General features: G+C 38.2%; 1 protein-coding gene across 4 annotated transcripts in view; it reads left to right on the top strand.

Moving 5' to 3' along the window:
- Window positions 1-16,474, top strand: part of LOC122090473 (dihydroxy-acid dehydratase, chloroplastic-like) — a 22,434-nt gene extending 5,960 nt beyond the window's left edge. The window contains exons 3-14 of one of the 4 annotated variants that reach the window (XM_042660071.1): window positions 897-944; window positions 1,776-1,930; window positions 2,075-2,269; window positions 2,349-2,460; window positions 2,709-2,778; window positions 2,862-2,920; window positions 3,011-3,134; window positions 3,240-3,310; window positions 4,277-4,378; window positions 14,737-14,817; window positions 15,907-16,065; window positions 16,156-16,474. In XM_042660071.1, the coding sequence (XP_042516005.1) occupies window positions 897-944; window positions 1,776-1,930; window positions 2,075-2,269; window positions 2,349-2,460; window positions 2,709-2,778; window positions 2,862-2,920; window positions 3,011-3,134; window positions 3,240-3,310; window positions 4,277-4,378; window positions 14,737-14,817; window positions 15,907-16,065; window positions 16,156-16,206 (1,227 nt within the window). In that variant the 3' untranslated portion in view covers window positions 16,207-16,474. Of the gene's footprint in view, window positions 1-896; window positions 945-1,775; window positions 1,931-2,074; window positions 2,270-2,348; window positions 2,461-2,708; window positions 2,779-2,861; window positions 2,921-3,010; window positions 3,135-3,239; window positions 3,311-4,276; window positions 4,379-14,736; window positions 14,818-14,945; window positions 15,593-15,906; window positions 16,066-16,155 lie in introns of those variants that run through there. The other 3 variants (XM_042660073.1, XM_042660072.1, XM_042660074.1) reach the window with 3 other exon arrangements.

Here is a 16,474-nt window from a genome sequence, read left to right as displayed (position 1 = left end):
GTAAAAAATATACCAACAGGAAAAAAAAAGGACTCAGTGACGCTTAGATTGACCATCCATATATAAAATTGAGCCCCATCCACTGGATATTAACCTTAACCTTTTCACATTTTTTATTCTAGGAAAATCCATTTATGAAACCAGAAAAATATCTGACACCATGTCATATAGATTGGGCTTCGGTGGCTGACATAAAAATTTCATCATCAACTTTGGGGTGCTTATCATACTTTTTTGCAAAAAATAATAAATAATAAAATTAAAAAAAATAATAATAATAATAATAATTTTTGGAAAAAGTTCATTACCTAGAACTATTGAATGTAGCTAAATCTTCACCAATATGTAGCAACCGGTAAAAGTCTTTGGAGAGATGTGGCAACCCCCAGCAGCATATTCCAGAAATTTGATGATGTTATGTGGCAAAAATACAAGCAAAATGGTGCTTTTGTATAAAGGCCATAGTAACGACTCAAGGTTGATACTGTGATTCATCTGTTGTTTCATCTCGGCCTTGTCGAAATCAGTGAAATCTCATACATTTAGAACCATGCTTGTTCCTTTATTAGAAGTTGATTTTTCTTTTGCTTTGTTTTGTACTAATACATTCTAGTTTTTTGCCAGTCAGAAGTCTATCTATTTCTTTATTTAGTAATATGTGGTTGTATATGTTTAAAAGAATGTATTTTTTCCTTTCTGGCTCTTGTGGCCCTATTGCGATAAATTCAGTCACTTTAATGCCTAAGTTAGGTGCTCCAGGTTTCTACTATTCATATAGTCACAACGGGGCTTGCTTCAGAAGTTATTTGATTTGCAAATTCCTTACTTGTAAGGAATTTCATTTTATATGTATTTATTTTGCGATCACTTACTCGTTCCATATGGTTTGTATGCAGCCTGGTCATGTTCAGGATCATACTTATGATATAATATCAGCCTTTCAGGTGTGCTTAATTATTTTCTGTTAATACTGTTATAGTGTGGTTGTGTTCCTTGCTTTTTGGTTGATTCTTCACAGCTGATGGACTGATATTTTAATTGCTTGTTTATTTTTTTAATGTTCGTGCATTTTATGAGCTGTTATTGCTGCCCAATGTTTTTTTTTTTTGGATGAATAAAATATATATTAACCCAAGAAGAAAGAACTATACAAAGGGAAGGAGGGGAGGGGAGGGCACAAGGCCATACAAAGGGACAAGCCCAACCAAAGAAAAACTAGAGGATACAGACCCTCAAGGGGTGGGGAGGGAGAAAAGATAGCGGGAGATTCCATGAGTGGATGATGTGTTTGTTCCAGGGGGAGTCGGGACCGAGCAGACGGGATGGAGGCAACTTTGGTGGAGACATCGAAGGAGATGGCCTTCCAAATCCCATCAAAGGAGCAGGAGTTGGATGTCCATCTACGAAGATTTCTCTCCGTCCAAATGTGGTTTATGGCGGCACAAAAAGCAAGCTTCCCAATGGTGTCACAGATGATCAGCTGCCCAATGTTTATTCCTTCCATTTCTTCTCAATTGTTTCTGTATCTCAAAATACCATTAGGGGTGTGGTACTTCTTTCGGTCTGCAGATGGCATACACATTGTCCCTAATACAGTCATAGCTTTTCGCGGTTTGTGTTTGTAATTTGTTGTATAATCCATTGTTTTTCTTATTTGCATGTAGAGGCATACCTAAACAAGAATGTGCTAGTATGCAAGTCAGCATCCTTTACAGTTTGCAGTGTTGTATAGCTACATGACTAATTTTTCCAAATTCTGGTTATGCTCTTTGCAGTGTTATGGAGAGTATGTTAGTGGCTCAATCACTGATGACCAGAGAATGAATGTCATACGCAATTCATGCCCGGGAGCTGGTGCTTGTGGGGGGATGTATACAGCAAATACTATGGCTTCAGCCATTGAGGCAATGGGCATGTCACTGCCCTACAGGTAGAAATTACGTTTGTTGCACCATCATGCAAATTGTTAAACCAACTAGAAAATTGTTGCTTCTTTTTCTCTCTCTTGAGATTGTCGCATTTTGCTACCACTTATTTTTCAATTGATCCATTTTCTTATTAATTTCTGGCAAAGCTCTTCCACGCCAGCAGAAGACCCATTGAAGTTGGATGAATGTCATTTAGCTGGAAAATATCTTTTGGATTTAATCAAAATGGACCTGAAACCACAAGATATTATCACTCACAAATCGTTGCACAATGCAATGGTTATCGTTATGGCTCTTGGTGGGTCAACCAATGCTGTCTTACATTTGATTGCCATAGCTAGGTGAGGGAGCATACTGTATCTTTTCTCATCTATTCCAGTAATTGCTTCTTGAAGCATTAACTGGTGACCTCCTTGGCAGGTCTGTTGGTCTGCAGTTAACTCTAGATGATTTTCAGAAGGTCAGCGACAAGGTTCCCTTCCTCGCTGATCTGAAGCCAAGTGGCAAATATGTCATGGAGGATGTACACAAGGTATGCTGAACGCAAATGATTTATGGATAACCGGTGCTTTCTTTTTATAATTTTGTTTCTGGGACTCATGGATTTGCCTGGCTGAGGAAGGAGTATCTGAATTTTTCTATCGTTGTGTTGGTTTAACATGAGCCCTTCATATTGCAGTTTTCAAGAAGCATATCCATCTCCCTCCCACTCCCCCCCCCCCCACCCCATCCCACCCTTTTACATTTTTCTGGACATTAAATTAACATTTGTGCTTGTAGATTGGAGGGACACCAGCTATCATACGCTACCTTTTGGAGCAAGGGCTTTTAGATGGGGACTGTATGACTGGTAAGTGCATCTGTTGTGAACTTGTGATGGGTGTTCCAGTCCCTCCTGATTGTAATGTGACTTGAAACAACTGTACTTTTTAGTTACTGGGAAGACACTGGCAGAAAATGCAAAACTTTTCCTTCCTTTGGCTGAAGGACAGGTAAGATAGGGAAAGTTCTTTTTCCTCTGTTTTGTCGTCAATGCAATCTGGAAATGAAAACTTCTATCTTTTCTGCCTCTGTTTTTCCAGCAAATTATAAGAACACGAGAAAACCCCATCAAACAGACAGGTCATCTCCAGATATTGTATGGCAATCTAGCTCCTGAGGGTTCTGTGGCGAAAATTACTGGAAAAGAAGGACTATTTTTCTCAGGTGTTGTGTTCTACATAGTTCCTGCATTGTCTTTTCCCATAGCTGTCTGCATATTTCTGTATGCTGAGTTGTCCATATCATGTGAGAATAGCATGTGTTTGGCAGGTCCTGCTCTTGTTTTTGAAGGTGAAGAGTCTATGATAGCAGCCATATCGGAGAATCCTATGAGTTTTCAGGTATGAATGGATAATTTTTTCTTCATCAATTACTTATCTTTTTTTTATTTAGCTAAAAGGATACTTTTATTAAAATAAGAATGAAAAACAACAAGGGAAAACCGAAAGAACATGACAGAAACCGCTAGGCCTACTTGCAAACTCCACCTTCGGCATGGCCATCAGCAGAGAGAGCAAGCAAGCGACCTTGCAGAATCTAAATCTTTCATCAATTACGTATCAATCTGATATATTTAGGAAATAACGCAGCTCTTGAACCTACAGGAATAGTTGATAGGTGCTCTTGAACTATACAATTTTGAGCACTGTCTTGGCTGGTCGGTAACATATTTTCTTAAATATGACTGCAACATTGAAGTTTCGTTGGACACTGGATGGTTGAGTATTCATCTGACCAGTATACGGCAGACAATGCTGCCTTTTTCTGACAGTGCTAAAAAATAATCTTAGTATTTCTGAAAGATGATTTCTGTCCAGAAGGGAATCAGGTATTTAAAAGGAAATTAAGCCTTATCTTTCAATACACTAATTTTGTGCTGTCAAAGACAGCTACTGAAAAATTTCAGTGGTCTTATTAAGTCATCAGGGGCAATTTCTTGTTGCCTTATTTTCCAGATGTTTAGTGACACCAGTCATTTGAGGCTAACTGTAGCTCCTGTTAAGTTGTTTAATTTGAGGTTTTTGCCATTAAGATGCTCCAGTCATGTTTTTGGCCCCTTTGCCATTAGGAAACTAGATTAATGTTTCAGGTTTGGTTATGTACATATTGATTGGATCATATATAGATGGATCTTGTTTTTCTATTTCATGCTCTATGTGGTCATTTTCTTCATCAAGGCCATATCCATAAGTGAATAAGCCACATTCCATTACATTTGTTTCAGGGAGAAGTTGTATTCAAGAGAATGGCCTATAGATGTAGAATTTTTCTGAGTTTTTGCTCATATTGTCTTTGTCACTTTGAAGGGAAAAGTTATTGTTATTAGAGGAGAGGGACCCAAAGGAGGACCAGGCATGCCTGAGATGTTAACACCAACGAGCGCAATAATGGGGGCAGGTCTTGGGAAGGTATACTTATAATATTCATCTCTCTCTCTTTGCAGCAAAAAGATTATTCTATTTGTATAGAATAATAAATGTAGGGGAAAGGAGATGTTTCTTGAGACTGAAAAGGAAGAGGGAAAGGTTATGTTTCTAACCATTTCAGATCCTTATGCCTTAGTGCAACTTCAAGATATTTGAAGTAAAACTTCAAAATGGCAGCAATAACATAGCAATCCTTCACTCGTTATTGTTGAAAAATCAATTATGAGGGGTGATGGGTCTTTAGAAGCCTGAGGGATTAGGTTCAGAAACTCATTTGAAAACCAGGGAGAGGACTAAATTTAGAAGAACTTCAATAAGTAACAATCAACAGTTCAGATGGGATTGAAAATCTGGTCGGATGCCACTTTAATGGTCTAGAATAATTCCTCAAAATATGATTGAAACCAGATGGTCAGATCTGGAGTTATGGACTAATCCTACTGGCAATAGGACTCTATATCCCACTTGAAGTAGGACTCAAGCAATGACACCAAATGAAATTTTGAAACTGTGGGTGTATCTATAATACTATCCAGTTACCAAATATGAAATCAGATTTGAAAACTGAGATGTAAAAAATGACAAATAGAAATTTCTAGCAACAAGAACATGAAGAATAACTGAACAGAAAACCAGAAATTACTAACATGAATCAATGATAGACTAGAAGAATCGAGGAATTGAAGAAAGATATGAACCAAGCATCGCACCTGGAAGTAGGCTGACATCTCATCAACTATCCTTAGCATTCTGAATCCCACAGAACATAGTGGCAGCAAAAACCAATTTTATTCAATAGCAAAATCATATGTAGCTCTATATGCAGAAACTAAAAGTATACTTACTATAGGAAAAGAAAATGTACTTGAAACAGGAAAGATGAACTAGGAAACTCCAAAATAAGAAATAGATGTCCCTTGTAACTAAAATTCCATTTTAAGTAGTTAGAATAGGTGTCCCACGTGATTATAACTCTATCCAATGCAGGAATAGGAGTTCTATTCATACACAACTCTTTCCTATTCTTAACAACCAAGGAAATAACAATTACTTAATGAAATAAAACACTAAAACTAAAGTAATAAAGTAAATCATTCATGCTTATCTTCTACCCATATTTTAGGCCCATTAAAGTGGCCTATTAGAAGAAAAACCCATTGGAATAAAGGTCCAACGGCCAACATATTTATAAGCCAACCCAAGGCTTATTTCCACTAACATAAGCCAATTCTATGTTTCATCTTCTTCAATTCTCCCCAACTTGAAAAAATCTTGACCTCAAGTTTTGAAAATGGAAGCTCATTCACGACTTTCGGAAGATGGCTCCCCACGATCAAACAATCAACTCATCCAACATGATGAGGGAATTGACAAAGAAATCTAACTAAAAGGCCAGAAGACTTGTTAAGCAATCAATTAATTCCCTTATATGCATCCATGAGGAATCAACTTCATGTGATGTACATCCAGCTCCAATCCATAACAATACTCCGGCAGATCACGGATGTTGGGAATGTAATCTTCAAGTCGTGGTGCTTTCACGTCGAAGAAACAAGGCAGTAACATGAACTCTATCTCTTCAAGAACAACATATTAGATTTAATGGTTTCTTGTGGAATTTTCTCGAATTTGTCCTTGCTCTTGGCCTCGTCTTCTACTATGACAAGTCAGTTAGATAAATTTTATAAACATCCACCATTCGACCGAGGGATTCCATTAGGGTGGCTGCGTCAGGAGGTTTTGGCTCATTGTTGGATGGACCTGGATCTTCTCAAGTGCGCCAGCCCCTCTAGTACACATCGATCGGCTGGCAGCACTGGTGCGCACACCCCAAGTGCTTCCCAGCCGTCCGATGTGCGTTGGGGTGGCTGGTGCACTTGAGAGGACCTCGTTCCCTATTGGCAATGGCACTAATACCACCATAGTTGTCACGGCGCCAAGGCGAACCAAGACGGTGGAGGGTTGTCTAAGTGCTTAGGCGAGAAAGCGCCCGCCTTAAGGCGAACAAAGTGACCAAGTTTTATTTTTTATTTTTCCTATTTTCTAACATTATTTAGTTAGCTATATATACCTTGTATCATAAAAAATCAAGATTAAGCAATATCAAGTCATTAAAAATCAACATTTAGCCATATTAAATCATAAAAAATTAACATTAAGTCATATTAAGTTATAAAAAATCAAAATTTAGAGAAATTCTCTTGTCCTATAATAAGTTTGATTGGTCAAATGATATTATTTTTACATGAGACTTTTTGTATTAGTTATAATAGAAAATCAGTTTTCCAACAAGTCTAAGATTACTTAAATCTGAGTTGTAATGACAAAATTATGCTCTAGTCAAACTTATTTTTAAGTGCGCGAATGTTATTAAAATTTCCTGAATGAAAATAATTTTGTGGATATCAAAACAAAAAATTATTTTATCGGACTTTTGGTTTTCAGCAATGTTTTAACATGATAGAATTTATAAAATTTTCATAATTGAGAAAAACCCAGCATTTAAAAGTTGAAAATCACTCCTATAACCAAAATTCAGTTTTTGTTCTTGGACTGGGGGGTTGACTTTTTATCCTTTTGGAATTTGATTTTTAAACTATTTTTATTGGATTCAAATAAGGGGTATTTGCTTATTTATGAATAATATCTTAAGTAAATGAAATAACAAATATAAAAAACATTTACTTAAATATCATTTGGCATAAATAAGTGCCAAAACACAGGGCGTCATGCAGTGCAACAAGGCGACTGTCACCTAGGCCCCAGGCAAACCGCTTGGACGCTTAGTCGTCGCCTAGGCAACGCCTTGACAACTATAAATACCACTTGATGGGTTTCTAGAAACCTAAGGGATTTGGTTAAAAAACTCATTTGAAAACCAAAATCATAGTGAAGGAGAAAAGACCATGTTTAGAAGAAATTCAATAAGCAAGCAACAATCAACAACTCGGATGGGAGTGATGTTCTGGTCGGATGTCACTTTAATGGTATAGAATAACTCCTCAAAATATGATTGAAATCAGATGGTCAGATCCAGAGTTATGGACTAATCGTATTGGCAATGGGAATCTAGAAAACTCCACTTGAAGTAGCATTCCAAGAAATCAAAACCAATTTCAAATTTTGAAACCATGGGTTTGTTTAGAATACTATCTGATTACCAATATGAAATCAGGTTTGAATACTGAGATACATAGTTGTCAAGGCGTCACCTAGGTCCCCCCTAGGCATCTAGGCTCTTTCTTGTGTCCAAGGCAACAACACGCCTTATTGACACTTCACGAATTACTTTGATTTATGTTTATTGCTTTTTTTTTTTTATGAATATGCTTATATTATATTCTATGCTTTATCCTACAGAAGAGAAGGGGCATGATTAACTATGTGGATATAATTAAGGACATGTACGAGGGAGTGGTGACGAGTGTCAAAACGACAAAGGGTCAATGTAATGAATACCCAATCATAATTGGGTTACACCAAGGATCTGCTCTAAGTCCTTATTTTTTTGCATTCATTATGGATGATCTAACCAGGCACATCGAAGACTCGGTTCCGTGATGTATGCTATTCACTGATGATATTGTTCTAATAGATGAAACTGTGGAAGGGATTAATACTAAACTAGAGCTATGGAGATCAAGCTTGGAATCAAGAGGTTTTATGATAAGTAGAACGAAGACAGAATATATGATGTGGCCCTTTAGTCAATCTAGAGGGGAGGGAATGGTGAAACTTGAGGAACAGGAGCTACCCCAGAGTGATTGTTTTAAATACCTGGGGTCCATCATTTACAAAGAGGGGGATATAAAGGATGATGTTTCCCACATGATTAAAGTGAGGTGGATGAAATGGTGAGGTGCATCGGGAGTGTTATATGACAAACCTATTAAACTCAAGGGAAAATTTTACAAAACAATTATACAACCAACTATGATGTATGGAGTGGAGTGTTGGGCAGTCAAGAAGAGTACCTTGAATAAATTGAGTGTAGCGGAGATGAGAATGTTGAGAGGGCTGTGCGGCAAGGCCAGGAGAGATAGGGTATGGAATGATTGTATTAGAAACGATGTGGGGGTCGCACCAATCCAGGACAAGCTCCGTGAGAGCTGGTTGAGGTAGTATAGCCATGTTCAACGGAGACCTATGGATGCCCAGTAAAGAAGAGAGACTAGATTCATTTGGAGGGAGCTAGAAGAGGTAGGGGCAGGCCTAAAATGGCTATTAGGGAAGTGGTAAGAAAAGATATGCAAATGGTAGGGCTTGCTACTAGTATGACTTCGGTCAGAGTTTTGTGGACAAGGACCCATGTTGCCGACCCCTTATAGGGAATGTTCCCATAATGCATCTTTCCCTACCGCTTTACCTTCTTTTCTTATCTTCATTTTTCTAATTTTCATATCGGATCCATGTAGCCGAACCCATTTAGTTGGGATAAGGTTATGATTGTTGTTGTTGTTGTTGCTTCATCTATTATATGTTGGTTTTCGCATATTAGGCCATTACTAGCATAATTATATCATATTGCGTTGATATGGCTTCTATGCTGCTTGTAAACATAATTATATAAAATTATCATTGCTATATTACATGTAGTCGATAATGCATGCCTAGGGGAACCTAGGGGAGTGCCTTTTCTGAGATGTAAACAATGAGAAGCAGAAATTTCTAGCAACCAGAACCTGAAAAATAACCGAACAGAAAACCAGAAATTATTAACCTGATCAATGATAGACTAGAAGAATGGAGGAATAGACGAAAAATATGAACAAAATATCCCACCTGGAACTGGACTGACATTTCATCAACCATCCTTAGCATCCCACCAAGGGTTGTTGCATCCACAACAAAGCATTCTGGATCCTTCAGAACATAGAGGCAACGAAAGCCAATTTTATTCAATAGCAAAATCATATGGAGCTCAATGGATTTTACATCAATACGTAGAAACTGTAAGTGTGCTTACCTGGAAGAAAGAAATAGGAAACTCTATCCATTATAGGAATAGATGCCCCTTATAACTAAAACTCCATCGTAACTAGTTAGAATAGGTGTCTCATATGATTAAAACTCTCTATCAAATATAGCAATAGGAGTTCTATAATAGAACACTATCATATTCTTAGCAACCAAGGAAATGACAAATACTTAATGAAATAAAAAACTCAAACTAAACTAACAAAGTAAATCCCATATGCCTATCTCTTACCTATATTTTGGGCCCATTAAAGTGGCCTATTACTATAAAAACCCCAATTGACTAGCACCAATACATATATAATCCAACCCAAGGCTTCTTTGCGCTAAAATAAGCCCAATACTATGTTTTATCTGCATCAAAGGGGCTTATTTTTGGTTCAGTGAGAATCCTACGTCGACTTTAAAGTCCAAATAGATAAATCTTGTCACAGACTGATTCTCTACCTGTGTTCTGGTTATAACTTTACATAAGCACATTGGATTCTTGTGATCGTAGGCTAGACATATAACAATGTAAAATTTCCTTTGCAACACAAAAATCAAGATGAACAGGGAAACTTTGAGATTTGAAAATAAGACCTAGAAAAGTAAGAAAAACTATACCTTGAATTGACTCATTTTATTGAAATAAAAATAAAGAAATAGAGACAACGCAATCTGGAATAATTGAAACATGCAATTTACTGAATAACATTATAAACTTAAAGGTAAGATTCCCAAAAATATCTTTGGGATGTATTAATGTTAGTTGATTTATAGTGTTTTCATAATAGAAGAAGTAACGAAAAGAGATCTCAGTGATCCATCATGAAACTATTAGGTCTGTTGGTTCTCTTGCGTGTCTCACTCAAGAAAATCGCTAGAAGTGTTTCTAGGTCCTGTTCGAGCATTTTCAAAATAGCACCTGAAAAAGTATCATACCATCTACCTGGGACATCACAATGTGAGGAAAAATGTGCCGCATCTCTATCCTTTTCCAGGTAGATTAACACATTGCAGTCATAAATTTTGGGGGTAGGCCAAAAATGACATGGGAAGAAGTGAAAATATATGAATGGCTTTGCATTGACAACAAACAGAGCTTTAAATAGAGTTGAAGGCCGAAATAGGATACATGTAGCAGAACCCATTTAGCTGGGTGAGGCTTTGTTTAGTTGAGTTGTGTTATAATAGCCAATGAAGAAAAGATGAACTTTTGTTTCTAATTCTTAGTGCTGCTTTATCAGACTTTTCAGAAGTTTCTAGTGACTTGCTATTAAACAATAGGGTTAATTACTTGGACATCCTTGTACTATGGCCAGATTGCTTGAAACCCCAAAATTTGAAAAGTTTATTTGAACCACCCTTGCATTTAAGATTTATTAGAACTAGCACCTGTCCGTTAGTCAGTCACCGTTTAGTGATGGCGTCATGGGTTGGAAGATCCTAAATGCCCAAACTACCCTTCAAGGTTAGTGAATAGGCCCTTATACCCTTTCACTAAAATAAGGGAAGATGCCTTCCCTTTCATCATTGAACAAACCTTCACTCTCTTTCTCTCTTGCTGTGGCGATTTGCAGACGCCGGAGAAGAACAAACTAAGTTTTTTTTTTTTTTCAGTTCTCATAAAAAACAAATACTTGAGAGCTTTGATGTCGTCGTCTTCTTCAGCAAAGATCGGTTGCTTCAATTCGGATTGTAAAGCCGCTAAACCGGAAAGGATGGTGCCTTCGGGATGAAGAGTTTGCAGAGCTCTGCAATTGATGCGGAAGGGAACAGTGGATGATGGAGGGTGCTGTAGAGAGTGGAGTGGCCGGTAGGAGGAAGCCCGATGGGGGGTGAGAAAGCAAGGGATGGTGTGCTGCGAGAGTTGCAGCAAACAGAAAAAAAGCAGCTTAGAAACCACAAAAATATAAAGAAAGACTTGAAGGCCTCCCTACAGGAACGAAGTTCAGTCATTCAGTGAAGCACTGAAGCTAGGAGAAGAAAATTCAAAGGTTTAGCTTTAAGAAAACCCAATCAACTAAAGACCTAAAACCAGCTGCCTAGAAAGCAACAAAACCACTTAATCAAAATAGAAATTGATCTTGGGACATATTAGAATCCCAGAAGAACCAATCCAACAACTCCAACTCACTAAAACTTAGAAGAAAAAATTCCATTACGTCCAAGAAGTAAAGGGGAGTCGCCCCATCCCCACCCTCTGCTCCCAAATCTTGCATCCTCCTCTGCAAATCCAACGCTTTTTTTCCATGGGAAAACTAAACCCCATCCTACAAACTCGGATCTGATTCCAGGTTAAGTAGTTCACCCTCATTGGAGTGGTGATGTGGATCTGGGTTCCAAAACGGAATCAGATTGCTTAGGACCCACTTAATTAAAAAATTGCACAAACATCATAATCAATGGCGGTCTTGTAACATACCAGAGTTAATAGCTACTAAAGAAGCTAAGGGATTTGAAGGGAGTTACCATTTATTGTTTAGGGACAAACTAGGAATAGCAAACAATTTAACGGCAAGATGTAATAAGGAGGGAAAGGAGGGGCAACAATATGGAAATAAAACAAAAAGACTTTTACACAAGACAAAGACCTAGAAGACTTCTTGAATCCCCACTTTAGAAGAAGAAACATATGAAAGGGGAGGAGTGTTCTTGGAATGGAAGGAAAAGAAGGGACAAACACATAATTAGAATAGAAGAGTGGGGATAAACCTGGAAAATAAACATGTAGTTCCTTAAAGAAACAACCCACGATTGAGTTGTCTTGATGCAGATTAATAATCAAAATAGGCTTGTTTTATCAAAGAGAAAGGTTTGGTGTGTGATCCATTCGACTCCTTGCAACGTGAAGTCCAAGAGGTTTTCTTCAAGCTTTCTTATTTCTTTCAAGTTTGTTTTCAAGGTTCTACTGCTGTCAAAACATTCAGGTATTTATATCTCTGATTTCTGCCCAGATTTTCTGACAAAAGAGCCAGTTGACCTCTACTGTTGGTATTAGTTCCAACCGTCAGTTTGCTCTCCAATTCTGGTCGATTGTTCTCCCATTCCCCATTAAGGATCAATCCAAATTTGGGCTATTTCTGTGCAGCCATTAGTGAGATCTTCAAAATCTCTATATTTTTGTCTTCTAGTGGTCTGTAGCTTCTATTTTCTGAAATTGTTATTTCTGCTGGTATTGCTACTGATTCCTGGACTACTGATCGTGTATTTTGTTAACTTGAATCTGTTAGTAATCTTATTCAGTCCCTGGTTTAGTTCTAAGGGCTACTGCTGTTCTGTTTGTTTTTTGTGTTACTGTTCCTTGAGATCGATAGTATTTCTGGACTGTTATTTGAAGTCTGATTTCTGATATATATTCGGGGCTGGTTTTGGTTGTTCTTTGTTTAAAAGTTCCTGCAGTTGAGACTTGGTTAGACCCCTACCCTTGTCTACATTATGTCTTCAAGCTGGGAAAAGAGATCCAGGCGGTGGAAAACTAGCAAAGCTTCGAGAGAAAGAGCTCCCTGGTTTAGCCTTGGATTGACCTGAAATTTCTGGAGGGTCGCAACACAATGATATCTTATTTCTCACAGCCAGTGGCTTGAAACAGCAGCCCAGAATTCAATATGGAGGCTCTGAATTAAATTCTGGATGTAGGACAGAGACCAGACCTGAAACTCAGGTTAGAAATTCCAGTTCAGGGAACTATTGGGTCTCAGATTTGGCGGCCTGGGTCGCCCTAGGGTATCGGCTTAGTGCCTAGAATCTGAGATGGACAGATGAAGAATCAAGGTGGATCGATACCTCTCTTGCTGGACTGATAGGGTTGCTGGAACAGCACAGAAACCAGAAAAGAAGTGTAAGAAGAAGGAGGAGAAAGAGGGTCACTCGAGGGAAGAGAAAACAAGATGTGTAGGGGGGGGGGGGGGGGATGAGAGATCGCAGGGAAAAGAGGTGTGGGGGAGAGAGGGGGGGCAGCACACAGCCATGCATGCATTTCACAAGCTCAATTCTTTATTCTTTTTCATCTCCCAACAACTTGGGTTACCTGCCAATTTCTATTAAACTGAAATAAAAAATTTCCTAATTAAAATCTAAAACTGAAATAGAAACTCCTAATTACTTCCTAAAGCCGAGATTAATAAAATAGAAACACAATAAAACTAAAATTGGAAATTTCTACTTGTCTAATGGCTACCGGAAATTACCTAAAATAAAAGATTACATATCTTAGACAAATAAAATAAATATTCTAAATACCCTACTGATCAACTACCAAACTTGGATCCGGTTCTTGGTCCGGGCTTTTGAATGGGTTCGGGTCGATCCATCAAAGCGCTTTTGCATCAAAGGGAGAGTGAGTGAGGCCGGGAGAGTTGGATTGGGGGAAAAACTGGTTCAAATTCTGAAACCACTTTTTTTCCGGCGTTTTGTCCCTCTTTTGGAGTTATCGGAGCCTTACCGTCGTCCACTGTAGGGCTGGCAGTCTTCACCGGTGGCTGGGGTGACTGGCGGCAGCCTGTGTCTACCTATACAGCAGTGGCAGCAGTGAGCTGCTAAAATTAACAGAGGAAGGGGATGTGGATATTATGGTCATTTTAACTTCACAAGTTTGTAAGATGGTCTTTTCATTCAACTACTAACAGCAGATTAACACTGTCAGGCTTCATGGGGCTTCAAGTAAACTTCTCAAAATTTTGAGGTGTCAAGCAATCTGGCCGTACTACAAGAGGTGTCCAAGTAATTAACCCTAAATTATATTTGGCAAAAGTTGTTTTAAACGGGCCAACCTGATAAGCTTATCAGGGTGGTCCACCAATCTTAGTCATTTGATGGAATGATGTGGCAATTCTGATCATTTGATAGATAGGTCTAGGTTGGGGTTGGATTAGCCACATGTCAAATTTCAGGAACTAATTCAACCAAATTCCCTTCTGTGTATTGTCATGCATCCTTCTATTTTTCAGCCGTCTATGTATTCCCATGCACCTTCTTGTAGTCCCTAGATTTTCGGAGCTTTATTTTGGCACTTCCAAACTCTGTTTGGGCTGAAACTTGACATTATAGTCTGAGGTCTTGAGAGATCTACCTGTCCACGAAATCTGGGCCCAATCTGATCTACCATGTGGAAGAATCTTGGGTCGTCCTCACAAAATTAACAGGACAATCCATCCTGAATAACTTAACCCTATTTGTTTTTACTATTATATTGGATTACTAAGTCTTTGATCATGGGTTTTATTGTATATTTCTTAATTCTGTTTTTGAAGGCTTTGTGGTGGGATTTAATTGGTAATGTAGTTGTGCAGTAGGATTTTTTCTGTCTAGTTGGTGATGTAATTTCTGTTTCGTTTTGAGGTTCTGACTTCTTTTCTGATTATCCTCTTTGAACTTTGCAGGATGTTGCTTTGTTAACCGATGGTAGATTTTCAGGGGCTTCACATGGATATGTTGTTGGTCACATATGCCCTGAAGCACAGGTGCCTTGGTCATTCTAGTTTAACTACTATCTGCTTGAACTTTTTTGGTTTAGTATATCTTTATCATGTGCTGTATTGTTCATCTTTAACCGGCCCATGGACATTTGAAGAAAACGAGAAGAATGCAGGTTTGGGGAAGAATGAGGAGAGATGAAGAGGTGATGTTTGGACGTACTTTAGACTTTCAAGCCTATCCCATGAATTGGATCATGATCCCTCACCTGGCAATGGAATTCCGCTACTGACAGAGCGAGGGTCACTTGGGGAATTTGGAGATTTGAAATCACTTGCTTTTTGATGAAGACAACCCTGAAAATTCACATCAGTATCATTCACATGCTTTGCTTGTTTAACACTTAATATATATCTAGGGATATTCTATGATTAAAATGAGGGGCTTAGGGCATTCGGTACTAAGCATGGGGAGGAAAACACAGTTTCTCTGAATTCTAACATGAGAAATAAGTAAAGAGCATAGAAAACTATCTGTATCACCTCTTTTGATGCGATATCCTGCATAACCTCCAATATGTGCAAGTGTTTCTGTGATTTTTTATGACCTCCAATATGTGCAACTATATTACCTCTTACTAGGGTATTGGTGCAAGTAGGCTGTTGGTTGGATAAAGACAAGGGTTATGTATGAGCCTAGCTGCTTATGTATGATTACCGGCAGGGAGTCACCTCAACCTTTTGTGAACCCAATTTTTACTTATTTACATGACATTATTTAACAAATTATTGATGAAATAAACTTAAAGAGGGTTTGCCTCGATATTTGGCCTGACTTTCCAGATCTGCCTGGGGAGAGGGATCCAGAAATTTTTAGCAGTTATCAACAGTCAACTTTGTCTGTATTGGATGATCTCAATTGTACAGGGGTACTCTGTCTGACTGCTGATTTTCTGGCCATACAGTGTCCTTGTAAAGGCAGCTGCTTTTACTTGTATTAATGCAAGGTTTACTCATTTTCTCATTTTGGGCCCTATGGTTGCTTTTATGTAGAGTCTATGTTTAGATTAAAGAAGAAAAACATAACCAAAAATTGAGGGAGCCCAATCATGAACAGAATGGATTATGTGCTTCCAGGAGGGTGGTCAAATTGGTCTCATCGAAAATGGAGATATCATCACTATTGATGCAGTGAAGAGAAGAATGGATGTTCAGGTAACAGATGAGGAGATGGCTGAGCGAAGAAAGAAATGGACTGCACCAGCATACAAAGCTACCAAAGGAGTTCTATACAAGGTCAGTAAGAACTATTTCATTTCACAGAACAAATATATTGTTGGTGTGTTTAAATGTACATCGGTAATGAAAGATAAGTCTTTATTTCAGTATATCAAGAATGTGCAAACAGCTTCAAGAGGCTGTGTAACCGATGAGTAGATGAAGGATTTTTACTATATAGAGTGTTGATGGGTATCGGCATTTTTGATCTGCGACAATGTGGTTAAACTGTTACAGTGTCCATCGATGAAATTATTCAAGAAAAGTTTGCTCGCCAAGTAGAACCCAGAAATCACCGCGCAAGAGCCATGTTTTTCTGATTTGTCAGAATTTGTTGAACAAAACTGTATGAACAATGATTTTTATTGACTCCACCAAAGGACCAATGGTTGCCTAGAAATAAAGTATTTAAATTGGAGCAAGTAAA

Source organism: Macadamia integrifolia, chromosome 10, assembly GCF_013358625.1.
Source record: "Macadamia integrifolia cultivar HAES 741 chromosome 10, SCU_Mint_v3, whole genome shotgun sequence".
Lineage (NCBI taxonomy): Eukaryota > Viridiplantae > Streptophyta > Magnoliopsida > Proteales > Proteaceae > Macadamia > Macadamia integrifolia.
This window is presented reverse-complemented; position numbering and strand designations above follow the sequence as displayed.